The sequence below is a fragment of the Nematolebias whitei genome, chromosome 9 (genome assembly GCF_014905685.2).
Source record: "Nematolebias whitei isolate Nwh7 chromosome 9, NemWhi1, whole genome shotgun sequence".
Taxonomy (NCBI): Eukaryota; Metazoa; Chordata; class Actinopteri; order Cyprinodontiformes; family Rivulidae; genus Nematolebias; species Nematolebias whitei.
Window position 1 is genome coordinate 46,355,790 of NC_056506.1, and position 14,698 is coordinate 46,370,487.

Below are 14,698 nucleotides of genomic sequence, written 5' to 3' on the forward strand. Positions count from 1 at the left end.
GATGGATGGATGGATGGATGGATGGATGGATGGATGGATGGATGGATGGATGGATGGATGAAATGGAAATTTGCTTTTCGAGGGATCTTCGATTTGACCCTCACTTCTAAGAAAAAGGTCAGTCACCGTGTGAAACAAGAAGTTTCATCCACTCATCATGAGCATGATGGTCATATTAATTTGAGCATTTAAGGATTATTTGAGTTGTTCTTTCTCCTGGGGAGGATGATTTTGCATCATATGTCAGTTATTGTCTGAATGTCACCTTCAGTGGTGAGCAGTATCTTTGGACATCTTTATGCAGGTCTTTGTCTCATGAACCACTGGAAAAATTTAATGAAACTTGCAGAAAATAATAATTGGATGCACATCTACAATATATGTAATTAACAATTGGCGTCATCTCAATTCAAGATGGCTGCCACAGCCAGTTGACATATAAATGATATCCTCAAAATGGCCGTAACTCGGTCAATTTTAACTAAATGACCCTAATATTTGGTGTGACAGTAGCTGATACTAATCCCCAACAAACATTTTGAGCTCTAACAAATTGCTCAAAAGCTTTGTTTACACCTTTGCCATTAACTAATTAGAGTCATCACTGTCTTGTCTGTTAGCAAAATATTTCATGAACCACTGGATGCGTTTTATTGGAACTTACAGGAAATATTAACAATATTTATCTCTAGAACTCAGCAACCCAGTTCAAGATGGCTGCTACAACCAGCAGACTTTAGAAAACAGAAATGGTTGTAATTCAACCAGCTTTACAGACATTGAGCTTAAATTCAGTGTGGAAGTAACAGAGTTATCTTTTATCTGAGTTCCTTAGTTTCAGAAATCTAACGAGTCACGCTTCGGTCGATGTTCTGTTTTTAACGCTTTAGTGTTTTTGCTGTATCGTTCAGAGACGAAGAGACTGGGATCTATGTGGACTAAATAAACCAGACTGAGGATTTGTCGTTGCTCAAAAGCAAACACAAAAAGAAAACCGTGTTCCGAGTCTCATGATCCTGCTTACAGTTTTGTAAACTGAGAAGCACTGAACTCTGTTTGTGGAGCTTTTAGGGCTCCTTAATGCAGAACTTTGTGTTCGCGGCTCTTTGCAGGGTGATGGATGGAGCTCATCAGTATTCAGGGTTTCCCGGTTCATCGTGGAGTCTGTGGGCACGTCAGCGAAGAATCACGTGAACAAGTCTTCCTCCCTGTCTGTGAGGGCAGCCTGCCATTTCAGGGCTGATTAAATGTTTTAGGCACCAAACCACCTCGGATAGTTTGAAAAACTTCTTCTAGACTTTATAATTCACTCAGAATTGCTATTTTTCACATCAGCAAAACGATAAACTTGACAGTGTCGGAGCTGAAGAAATGTCAGGAGGCTGAGTGATGGATGTCCAGGCAGAGATTTGACTCGACCGAAAAAACATTTCCCATCAATCAAATGTCAATATACTGCCTTCGTTTCTCTCTGCCCACATTTTTTTGTCTCACTGGCAACAGAAACAGGTTTTTTTTTTATATTTCTGCATATTTTTTTCAGTATGTTTTTGTTTTAAAAATCAAATTTTCTGTCATTTTTCAGCAACGAGACCTTACCTGGGGGATGAGATGGGGTAGAGGCAGGGCAGCCGACTGGGGACCAGAAAGTCTTTGTTCGACTCCCAGCCATTCCCACATGTCGTGGTGTCTCTAAGACCCCTAATCCCTAATTTTTCCCATGGCGCTTACGTAGCTGCCCACTGCTCCACCTGAGTGTATCTCACGTGTGATGGGTTAAATGCAGAGAACTAATTGTATGGGAACATATAGAGTGATGACAATCTCAGACTTCCCCTTACATTTTTGGTAGGTGTCTGTTTTAGTTTGATGTTTCCAACCAAATAACTGCACCTCTACAAACAGCTGTTGAACCAGAGAGCACTCAGTATCACTTTATGTTCAACAGACAAACACAGCACAATCCCCCAACCATTGTCTAGATTTATAGTCATTTCAATCTTAATTTGCATTCAAGATAGAATTAAAAAAGGTCTTAAAAAGCCCCAAAGTTGACTGGCAGAGATCTGGGTCTTGTAGTTTAATGGGATGCAAGTTCTACTTCATCATCGGTCAACAAAATGATTATGTTCTTGCTTTTGTACTCATCATCCTTGTGTTTACAGTTTAAAGCATCAACTTACTTTATTATATATATAATATAGAGCCTATGCTGTCTCCTAACCCAGGGGTTCCCAAACTTTTCTCTGCCATGGCCCCCCAAACATCATTAGCTTCTGGCCGAGCCAGACCTCGAGCTGTTGACGAGGAAGAGGGTCGGCACAAGAGGAGGGGGCATGCCAAAGACACCATCTTAGCACCAATATAACTGGTTTGTTCCACTTTGGAGTAAGCTGTTTGGGGGATTAATCAGTTTTGTGTTGTGTGTTTCCTTGACTGATGAAGCCTTCTGGATGGAAAGTGAAACGTTTCAGCAAAAAAAAGAAACTGTCCAGATGACCTGACTGAAAATTGTTGGATTGTATACCTGGATTATTGAGCGTGAACTTTTTTGGTTTTTAAATAAATAGTAAGTTTTTAAATTTCATTCATTCATTCAACCTTTATTTATACAGGTTAGTCCCATTGAGCCTCGGGGACTCATTTACAAGAGAGACCTGATTTTTTACAAAGAGTGATGACAACAGTGGACAACAACAATAGATAATCATAAAGGATGCATACAAATTAATTTTCTTTTTTCATGCAAGATTTTTTGCAAGATATAAATGTTTTGTTAGCTGGAAGCTGGAAGGCAGACTTGTATACATCAGGTGTAAAAGTGTCCGTTTGATAAACAGAATTGGGATTTTAATATTCAGAGAGGCTCTGGATTCAGCAGCCAGGGTCGCTGCTGAGGTTCATTGCCTGCAAAGGCCAGCAGGTATTCAACATTTAGCTCCATTTTCCTCTGAGCTGTCTGCGTTTGTGCTCCACTGGTCACAGCGTCAGACACGTCGGCTCCAAAATGCCAAAGATCGGGTGAGAACAGCTCTGTGCTTTTTATTTTTCCCTCACAGTGCCCTCGCTCTGAGTTTTACCTCAGCGAGGCTGTGTTCTCACCACACATTATCTCCTCAGGGATTACAGCACTCCTGCTTGGAGAGGCGTCCCTCTCATTTCGCCTCTTCAGACTACTGTAATCCACCTGCTTTTTTCTCTGAGAGCTCCCCTGCTTTAATGAGTGTGTCGGGGCAAGTCCTGCAGGGATAAAGACCATTAGAGGAGCTGCAGAGGACCAAAGACTTCTCTGATGATTGTTATATAACCAACTGGCATTTAAAAGAGTCAAAATCATATTTTAGCAATTCATGAGGAGCAGCACAACTTCTGCACAGCAAGATGTTTAATGATAACATCTTTGTTTTAAACTCGCTGACTGGGTGTAAATGGTCTGAAGAAAATCAGAGAATCATATTGGGATCTATTGCCAGCAGCGTTATGTATTATTTAATCGTAGAATCACAAAATAATCAACGTAACTTTACCATTTCTAAATGAGCTATTTCTTCCTAGTAACTCAGCAAGTTTCCCTCCTTTTTCTGATGTGGCGGTAACAACGTCCATTAAAAATAAAATCCCTTTAGCGTCGACCTTTTGCTTTTTTCAAGGGTTTCATAGTTTTATCGTAGAAAAGAGGCTGAAATTCTCGATCCGTGCCACTAAATTTAAGAACATCCTTTAGTCTAAACCTTATACATGTGCGTCTGTGGCTGAGTGGTTAGAGCAGGCGTCCTCCAATTCAAGAGTTGGGGGTTTGAATCCACCAGCAGTCACATGCCCAAGTGTCCCTGAGCTCTGAACCCCTCATAGCCTCTGATGTGTGTCCCATCAGTGTATTAATGTGATAAAGCTCTGATTAGTCTCTTTAGAAGGATTTGTTCAATTAGCTTTGTAGAAATCTAGTAGAGTGCTGGATGAATGGGTGAATGAGGCACAAATTGTCGTGTAAAGCGCTTTGAGCGTCTTGATAAAATAGAAAGGCGCTATAAAAATACAATCCACTTACCAGTTCTCAAAATGAAAGTCAGAAATTGCCACAAAAAGAATGAAATGCCCATAATTTAAGTATAAATCCACTTTATTTTAAGCGCTCATTACTTCCTTTGCTAATGTATTTGTTGGGAAAATTTCTCCCTTTCAGAGGTTTTCGTTTCTTGAACTAAAAATAAATAATCCACTTCTATTGGGAAATTAAACTAAACCATAAATTCTGCATGAAAACTGGTAACGACTGTGCCGTTATTCGTCAACAAGTAAACTTCTCAGGCAGTGGTGGGTTTCAGGGAGCCGATGAGGACTGGTGTTAGGATGAAGGGTGCTGATGTTGACAGAATAATCAAAGCTAAAGCTTTGTTGTCAGAGTTGAGAGCCCGAATCGGACTGCAGCACGAATCTTGGTAATTGGCTCTTGTTGCAGAAGTGCAGAACAACACCCATTAAATGAGAGGCGATGGATAGAGGCAGCGTTAGCTTAGTGGAGTGAGAGAGGAAAAACAAAAGATCCTAATGCTGATGCTCATCCGTCTTTGTGTTTAGTTGTTATGCAATTACACAGAGAACAGTTTAAATATGATCACATAAAACGTTCATGTTGGTGGCAGCTGAATAAGTAGGAAGACAAAATACTAAAAACAAACCTAAATAGCAACACAGATTGCATAAAACCCAACATATAATGTTTTTATTCCTGGCAATCATTCCTCAATCATCCTTGATTCATCTCCATCAGCCTGTAATAATGCAACGAGGACACCATTCATCTTTACATGACTTGATTGCAGCATTCATTTATCCACTGAAGCAAAATGACCCCATTTACTTTTCCAACTGGACATCATTACACCATTCATTCATGTAATATGGTGCCATTACAGCTGAAAGACCTGTTTCCACCCAGGGAACATTAAACCTGCTCCTGAATCATTACTCTCCCTCTCATCTTGTCATAATATTCACAGATTAAAGGCTTTAGAAGGAAAATATCCAAACCCGTCTAAATAAACCGTCTTTTTCTCTGAATATCTGATCGTTGAGAGATGAAGGGCTCTCACCTCTCAGCATCTCTGAACTCACATCCTGCTGCTTTTAACAACTTGACTGCTTTTCTAACCAGCTCGGAGTCGGAGAATAATCCCTCTCAAGCTGCGTCAGACACAGCGATGTCTTCACTTTTATCACTTTAAACCACAAAAGTGTTTATATTCATGCTAAGAGAAGAGAAACTGCTGCTGGGAAATAAACAAACTTAGTGCTACTGTAGAGGCTTGTTTTCACTCAGCTAACATTAAACTTGAAACTTTCTCTCTGGTTCTCAGAAAGGCTTCTTGGAGCTAAAATATTCTTTGACTTCTTTCATGGCCTCTGTGGGTAGAGCTGTCGCATCTGAGCGAGAAGGTCGCTGGATCAAATCCTAGCCGGGGGGGGGGGGGGGGGCTGGACGGAGTTTGCATGTTCTTTTCGTGCATGTGTGGGTTTTCTCCCGGTACTCTGGTTTCCTCCCACAGACCAAAAACATGCATATTAGGCTGATTGGTAACTCTAAATTGTCCCTTGGTGTGAGTAAATGGTAAATGGACTGTACTTAGAGCACCTTTCGATCTTATCAAGGCACTCAAAGCTCTAAACAACACAATCTGTGACCTCTTATACCCATTCATACAGCACTCTACTAGATCTATACAAAGACTAATCAGAGCTTTAGATCACATTCATACACCAATAGGACACACATCTGAGGCAGTGAGGGGTTCAGTGTCTTGCCCAGGGACACTTAAGCATGCGACTTCAGGTGGAATCAAACCTCCGACTCTTACGTTGGGGGACGACTGCTCTAACCACTCAGCCACAGCTGCCCATAAGTGTGAGTGAGAGAGTGAATGGTTGTTTGTCTTTATGTGTCCCTGTGATGGACTCGTCCAGGGTGTCCCCCCGCCTCTCACACAGTGACTGCTGGACATGGGCACCAGTGACCCCCGCAACCTGAAAAGGAAGAAGTGGGTAAAGATAATGGATGGATGGATGGATGGATGGATGGATGGACAAACGGATAGATGGACTTATTTCATCCTAACCAGAATACAAATGTGTTGTTTTAGAAAGGTCTGATTTTACAGAAACAGTTGATTTGATACGACCTTTACATGTGACCTGCCATCGTTAAAGGTGGGCTATCACACAATTGCTAGTACCTCACTCACATTTTTTTTTCCGTTGACCCTTTATTTATACAGGTAGTCTCATTGAGCCATGATAACTCATTTTCAAGAGAGACCTGTTTAGGGAGCAGATGGTGAGGGTTAAGGGCCTTGCTCGGCGGCCCAGAGTGGGGCGAATGAGGGTGGAGGGAGGTGTGGGTGTTCCACCTTTTCCACCCACATTTTGATGTCGATGGTACCGGGAGTTGAACCTGCGACTTTCCAATCACAAGCCCATCTTCTAACCTCTGCGCCACCACTCCCCCCACCTTTAGTGTTTAAATCTCAGATTGTTAGCTTAATCACAGATGGATACGTTGAGAAATAGTATATGCACAAAGTACTTGTGAAGTACAGGTTGAGCAGGGTGTGCCATGTCTGTTGTTAAATCTATGGGTGTTCACACCAACGCCTCAAGTTCGGACCTTAGTGTTCCTGGTTTAGTAACGCTAGTATTGCTTTGTGATGTTCCTCAGCTTCTATCATCAGCCTATACATTTCTGACACTCCAGTTTCCTTCCTTTCTACGATGCTATATGCCACAGATTGGTTCCTTTCCCATAGATACACATGCAGTCTTGCCTCTTGTGTTGCATGCGCTTTGTGCTCTCTACACATAGAGTAGAATGTCAGACATGCTTCTGACTCGCAGGACACACACATAGAGCAAGTGTGAAGTATTGTGTAGAACATCTGAGGCTAAAGCTACATTCAAGAGTGCAGAAGATGTGGAGACGCAAGTCTTGCAAAGTGAGGGTGGTGACTACTTTAACAGAAGGCACCGACCATATGTTCCATATGTGGGTGTCACAAATCTGGTTGTCTTGAAACCCAAGGTGCAAGCAGGACTCAGAGAAAAGTCAGTTAATAAAACAAAAATGATTTATTACCCAAATGAAAACTGCTGACAGGGCAGCAACTCTACTTACAAAACCCACTGAAGGCTAGACGTAGGAGGGACTGAGACGGTGTAACCATTACATTTAATGCTCCACTACTGAGAAACAGGAGACTCAAACATTTAAAGGGTGACACAAATTACAGAAATGCCAAACACCTGGTGAGGAGACAAACTGGTGAGCAGGGCAGGCACGGTTTCCCACCGTGGGAGGTTCTTGCACGCCCGGATTGGCCTGGTAACTCATCTCCGGACACACAAACCCAGACCAAGTGTAAAACCTTGACCGTCAATGGTCATTTTCACGATGCGATGGACGAACATCACTTCTGAGCCACGCCGATAGTACAGTGTCTGCTTGTTGCTCCTGCTTCTTACTGTTGCAACGCCCCTACTGCCGTAGCTGTTCTCCTGTCTTGGTTCAGGTGTGCACAAGAAGTACATGTTTTGTACTTAGGGCTTTTGGTCTAGAATTTTAGCAAGACCTGTAGAAATGTGAGTGCAAGACCAAAAGTCTAGATGATAAAACCGCACCCTTCTACAGGACTAAACTCAGGCCACACACATTTAAAGTCCAGTATAGCCAAGTATTTCTCTTTAGACTGCCTGTAGGATCACTTACAGCAAATTGTGGGTGCAGCAACAGCAAAATATGTCATGAAGCAATGGGTTTTAGTCACACAAAGTAAATATTGAATGTGCATCTACCATTGGTTGGTGCAAACCGGGTCAAAATGACCACCACAGGTAATTAACCAAAGCTAATAAAAAACAAAAGTATAATTTGGTCAAATTTACTCATATTGATACAACGTTTAGTTTAAGAGTCATCCCATCAGATACTCTGAGCACCAACAGCACAAATAAATTTAGTTTTATACTTTCACATGCAAGGCAGAAGGCAATATTCATTCCTTCAAGAATTCCTGGTTTCAGTTTTTACTCTTTTGTTCTTTGGTCACTCGTTTTCTGTCAGCTATTTCATTTTTAAACCTCAGTCCCCACTGTGAGGCATCCAACCTCAACACCGACTCAGTCCTTACTGAGTTGAAGAGTGCAGACTTTTAAAAATAAATTCATCCTGGTTGTTGTTTTTGCTGACTAATAAGACTTTCAAGTACATAAAAGAACTCCCAACAGCAATTTATAAGTCTTGTACAAATATGCTGCGTAATCGGTGACTGACTTTCTGTTTTTAGTTTGGCTCAATATTAGATCATGTTTTGTTAAAATTTAGGTTTTCTTCACTGCTCCAGTTCCATAAGTGGTCTGAGGACAAAATGAAACTGTAGCTGCTGCAGCCGAGGCTGAAAGAGCTCATTTTCTTTGTTGACCTTTTCTGACACTGGTTGGACTAAAGCCACCCAGCTGAGATGGAGCTGACTTTTCTTTCATTACCTCCTTCAAAGAACAAAGGAGCTAAAGGTGTCATATTTAGGAAACAATGTATGATTTGCTGCTAAACTTAGAGTTTTTATTATTTTTATGTTACAGTTTTCAAACCGCGCTTCACTAGTACATAATTTTATGTATTTAAATAACTTGTTTTAATCTCCTTGTTAGTCCACAGCTTAATGTTTTGTATTTTTGATTGGAAAGATTGCAGTGCAAGAACCGTCTCATTGATCAGAGTCAGAGTCAGAGTTTCTTTATTGTCATTCGCACCTCATGTGGTACATGTGGTGGAGCGAAATTATGTACACAAGGTCCCAGTTACATCCAACAATAAAATGTATAAGAAAAACAGTAATAACATCTAAGATCAGAGTCAGAGTTTCTTTATTGTCATTCGCACCTCATGTGGTACATGTGGTGGAGCGAAATTATGTACACAGGGTCCCAGTTACATCCAACAATAAAATGTATAAGAAAAACAGTAATGACATCTAAGATATGAACTAAGAAAAACATCAACTAAATATACACTAAGCACTCATAACATAAAACATTGAACATCAGCACAAACATGAACATGAGTCTGTGAGCAGATGTGCACGCATGAACACATCAACATTGAAACAGATCAGCAGCAACATGAAACATATCAGCAGCAACATGATATGGTTTTTCACAGTGATTATTCTAGTTAGAGATTCATGAGTCTAACAGCCTCAGGGTAGAAGCTGTTCCTCAGTCTAGTGGTTCTACATTTAATGCTCCTTAACCTCCTTCCTGAGGGGAGTGGGGCAAAAAGTGTGTGTGCTGGGTGGGTGGGGTCCTTCATGATGCAGGTGGCCCTCTTCCTGCATCTGGAGGTGTAGATGTCTGGTTGGATATGAACTAAGATATGAAGATATGAACTAAGAAAAACATCAACTAAATATACACTAAGCACTCATAACATAAAACATTGAACATCAGCACAAACATGAACATGAGTCTGTGAGCAGATGTGCACGCATGAACACATCAACATTGAAACAGATCAGCAGCAACATGAAACAGATCAGCAGCAACATGATATGGTTTTTCACAGTGATTATTCTAGTTAGAGATTCATGAGTCTAACAGCCTCAGGGTAGAAGCTGTTCCTCAGTCTAGTGGTTCTACACTTAATGCTCCTTAACCTCCTTCCTGAGGGGAGTGGGGCAAAAAGTGTGTGTACTGGGTGAGTGGGGTCCTTCATGATGCAGGTGGCCCTCTTCCTGCATCTGGAGGTGTAGATGTTTGTGATGGTGGGGAGGCTGATTCCGACAGATTTCTGTGCAGCCTTCACCACTCTCTGCAAAGCTTTTCTTTCTGCAGCTGTGCAGCCTCCATGCCACACATTGATGCTCGAGCACAGGATGCTCTCCACTGCACACATGTAGAAGGAGGTGAGGACTGAGCTTCCCAGACCAGCTCGTCTCAGCCGTCTGAGGAAGTAGAGTCTCTGATGAGCTTTCTTGATCAGGCTGAGTTAGAATAGAATATAGAATAGAATAAAACCTTTTTTATTAACAATCATTTTATTCTTCTTTTTTTGTCTACAAATTTCACATTATCATGACTTCTATTCAACATGTGTTGCATCATGTTTGAAATACTGTAATATACAATTTATTGGCAAAACAAATCTGCATTAAATGCTCATTAAATGTCTTTTTGGAGTTCAGCTTTTCATGAAAAGCAGCAGTTTGACACAAAACTTAGTTGATTTTCATTCTGCATCCAATTTGTTTTGTACCACCATGGCAGCCTGCTGTGTGAAGAATAATCAGCGTCGTCTACATGTTTGTTTTTAGCAATAGCATGTTCCAGATCTACGCTGATACAATCAACCGGTCAGCTCTTCTGTCAGACCAGTCACTGTACAGTTTGTTCACCAAGTAACTGCATGAGATCCTCATCCTTTGAAGCAGGAATTTAAAAAAATACTCAGCAAATTAATCACCTGCCATCCTCTATGCCAAAGTTTTGAGCCATTAGTGAGTGCTCAGAATTTAAACTGGAGATCAAAAAAAGTCCATGCTCAATAATCCAGGTGTACAATCCAACAATTTTCAGTCATGTCATCTGGACATTTCAGAAAAAAAAAAAAAAAAAGAAACTGTCCAGACCTGACTGAAAATTGTTGGATAAATTGGAGATAACTCTCAGCTACTACCACACCAAACTTTAGCTCATTTTTTCTGAAAATGCTTGTTTGCTACGGTCAGTTACGTATGGTGGCCATCTTGAATTTAGTTGATCCCAAAATTTAATTAGTTGTTGATGTAGATCCAGGGTTATTAATCAAATCTCTCCCCTAGTTTATAAGATATTTTGCTAACAGACAAAAGATTGAGCACATACATTTGCATGAATTACATGAAAATAAAACGTTTTATGAACCGCAGCTCCTGTGGGTGGACACAAACAAGAAGACAAACTGTTGTAAGATCCACGATAACGTTAAAAAGCTGCTGTTACAATTAAGCCTTTTTATGCGTTTTAAAGGAGTAACTAGTTTTTATAACTGAGTCCTTTTTTTTTCCTGTGGTGCTCTTGATTGACAGAGGTGTGTGATGGCACGCTGGTGTCCAACCTGCCGCCGTCGTCCTTCAGGAGCTCCTCCCAGCTGTCCAGCAGCCATGCGCCGGGTTTCGCCAAACTCAACAGGAGAGATGGTAAGTAGGAGGGTTTGGTGATGCGTGTGAAGCTAACGGGGCTCGAGGCAGATAAAGATTTAATTGCTGTGAGCATCAGGGTCTGATATGTTGTTTATTCTTGTCACGTTTCGAAGAGGAGACATGAGGATGAAGATGTGAATGTGAGTCTGGTAAAGACCGGGATCAGAGTCCCAAAGAGACAAAGCTTTATTTAAGAGCCGGACACAGAGTCCAAATGTAAACACAACTAACAGACAATCTCACTGGATTTATAAAACTAAAAGGTAATTTTCTAGTTAGGATAGCTTTGCTAATATAAGTTAAAAAAAGGTGAAACTGAACTGCTAAGGCAAATAGTGGCAGTGCATGAGCTAAAACTAAAAGAACGCTTGCTTAAAATGGCAAAGCACTAGCTTCATGCTAAATGTAGCGAAGGCCTAACTAGCAGCTAAAAGTAGCCAAAGGGTAGCAGAAAACTTCAAAACAGTGGCTAGTCAAGTTTATTTATAAAGCACATTTAAAAATAGCAGCTATTACCAAAGTGCTTAACAATAAAATCAATGGCAGTAATTAAAGAAAAAATAGTAACAATGTAACTGTCTGAGGAGCTGCAACAAACTCAGTCCCACCTTCCCATCAGAACCAGTCAACCAGTTTGATGGCGCTCAGACCCACTATGTGAAGGTGCCATTTATAAGATGAGTTTGTTGTGTCATTGGACTGATGAAGTCCTTTGGATGAAAGACGACACGTTTCAACACAAAGAACCCATCCAGAGGACCTGACTTAACTTTGTTGGAAAGCACTGATTGTTTTTATCCTGCGGGTTCTGTTTGTATCGAAGGTTTATACGAGGAGGGTTCTGGAAAGGTGGACAATGTTTGAGTCCGTATGAAAACTGTGGGAATGCTGACAATAAAAATATGGTTTCACGTCTTTATCTCAACATCAGAGCCCAGAATCAACTGGATGATTTCAATCTGAACTATTTTTACTTCATAAGAAGTTAAAAGACTCACGGTCCTCGGATGATTTACGAGCTCAGATTGTGATTCTTCGTCTTTGTCTGCTTTCTATTCGATCCGATTGAAGAAGGAACTGTGAATCCTGTGACAATATACTGTATAATCTGTCTGCGCATAACATTTAGGAGGACGGATCATGTTCTTTGAGTTTGGTAGAACTCAGACCGTAATTCATTAAAGTTACATTTGACTCGGTGCTTCAGTTAGTGAACACCACTCTGGTTCTCCAGTCAAACTGTAAGAGCTCATTTTGACTGCTGCCCTTTCCCGACACGTTCTGCTCTAACGCCACCTTTCTGTAATGAGGCTGACATTTCCTGGAGTTTCATTACCTCTTACAAGACAAACCAAAGGCGCCCCACGTGAAACATGTGCAGGTAAAACTAAAGACCATTTAGATTTTTGAGTTTTCAGTTGTCCTCCTGATCCATCACACACAGTAACCTTTGATTTTCTGCTCGGATGTTTTCACTTGTTTTGCTCAAATTTTGGAATTTAAAAGCAACTTTTCAATGGAAATGCATCATTAAAACCTCGATAGATTTTAGAAGGTTGAAAACATACTATTAAAGTTAAATACTTTGTTAGACTTGAATTTAAAAGAAGCACTTCCTGCACCAATATTTTAAGTTTTGCAGGTTTTCAAGATTAAAACGGTCGTGCCAGACGTTACACTATAGTTCCTGTTTTTAAATGCAAACTTTTTATTAGTCTAGTTTTTATTTGTTTTCATGAAGTCACAAAGTTGAGCATAAAACATTGTTTTAGTAAATTAACCAAACTTTTACTGAGGTCTGAAAGCATAATTACATTGTTAGTTTTGTGTTACAGTCACAGTTCTGAAAATCCAAGTTGTTCAAATGTCAAAAATATATTAATTAGTCTCATCAGTGTCCTGACAGTAAACAGCTGTGAGTACGTCTGAGAAGAACGATTGAAAATTAAAAACATTTGATCAGAAAGAAGAACAAGGGTTTAAAAGCTGCTGTCTTAGTTTATAATTAATTCTTAAAATAGTTCATGGGAATAGTAGAGCTCTTTTTTAGTTACTGAAGGCCAAGAACACGGGAACAAATGTATCTGATGTAGTGTAGTACGGCTTCTAGAAAACAAAATCTTCTCATCTTTGCATCTGTTTTGTTGTTGTTGTTGTTGTTGTTGTTGTTGTTGCCTGATGCGCTTTTAAGGGTCACAGAGACACTATTACCAATCTCCAGAGGTTATCATGTGAGAGACAGGGGACACCCTGGGCAGGTCTCAAGTCCATCACATAGAGACAACCGAGACATCTACTGATCTAAAATAATCCACATCTACTGTTGATTTCCAAAAGAAGCAAAGGTTGAGGGTTTTGACGTATCATTCACAGTTTCTCTAAGTAAACTGGTAATTACAGTAGGAAAAACACTGACATATATTCAACAAAGTTGTCAGGTCCTCTGGACGGTTTCTTTTTTTATTTTCTGAAATGTTTCGTCTTTCATCCAAAGGACTTCATCAGTCCGAAGAGGCACAACAAGTCAGCCCCATAAGCAGCACACTCCCATAGTGGGCCAACCAGTTTGATAGAGATAAGATGGTTTCTTGACAGGAAATGACTTAACTTTGTTGATTATTTTTTTTTACCTGGATTACTGAGCATGAACTTTGATGTTTTGAACTACTTTGGCCATGGCTGCCTCAAAGGAGTTGACGGGGGAGAGGGCGGATTCCAGAAACCATCTTATCACCATCAAACTGGTTGGCCCACTATGTGAGTGTGCTGCTTGTGGGACTGTTTGTTGTGGCTCCTTGGACTGATGAAGTCCTTTGGATGAAGGATGAAACGTTTCAACAAAAAAAAGAAACCATCCAGAGGACCTGACTTAACTTTGTTGGATTTTTTTACCTGAATTATTGAGCATGAACTTTGGTGTTTTGAATTGGCATATATATATTTACGGCAGCAGCTATGTTGGATTTTGATGAAGTAGTCAAAGTCAAAGTCACTTTATTGTCAAAACTGCAATATGTACAGGGCATACACAGGATTGAAGTTACATTACTCTCAGACCCCTGGTGCAACAATAACCATTTAACATTAAACAATTTAATAAACATATGCATAAAATGAAATAATAAAAGTATGATACTGTCTTAAATTGTAGTATGGCGGTATAAAAATATTTTAAAAAGTTTATCTATAAAATAAAATGAAATGAAGTGAAGGTCCTGACATTGACATTTGTAAGTGGCAAAGCAGCATATGAAGTGAATGTACAAAGTATATGTATGAAGTCCTTGATGATGGTGTATGTAAAGTGACATATGCAATAAGGCTAGTAAAAATATCTATATATATAAACAGTAGTGTAATATCAACAGTAGTGTGGATATAAACAGTAGTATGAATATAAACAGTAGTATGAATATATACAGTAGAATGAATATAAACAGTAGTGTGAATATAAACAGTAGTGTGAATATAAA

At 40.1% G+C, this 14,698-nt stretch overlaps 1 protein-coding gene across 1 annotated transcript in view; it reads left to right on the top strand.

Annotated features, from left to right (window-relative positions):
- The window catches only part of LOC119414301 (contactin-associated protein-like 4), a 152,921-nt gene that overhangs the window by 39,712 nt on the left and 98,511 nt on the right, over window positions 1–14,698 (top strand). The window contains exon 2 of the mRNA XM_037681396.1: window positions 11,112–11,222. Coding sequence (XP_037537324.1) covers window positions 11,112–11,222 — 111 coding nt within the window. The remainder of the gene's footprint in view (window positions 1–11,111; window positions 11,223–14,698) is intronic.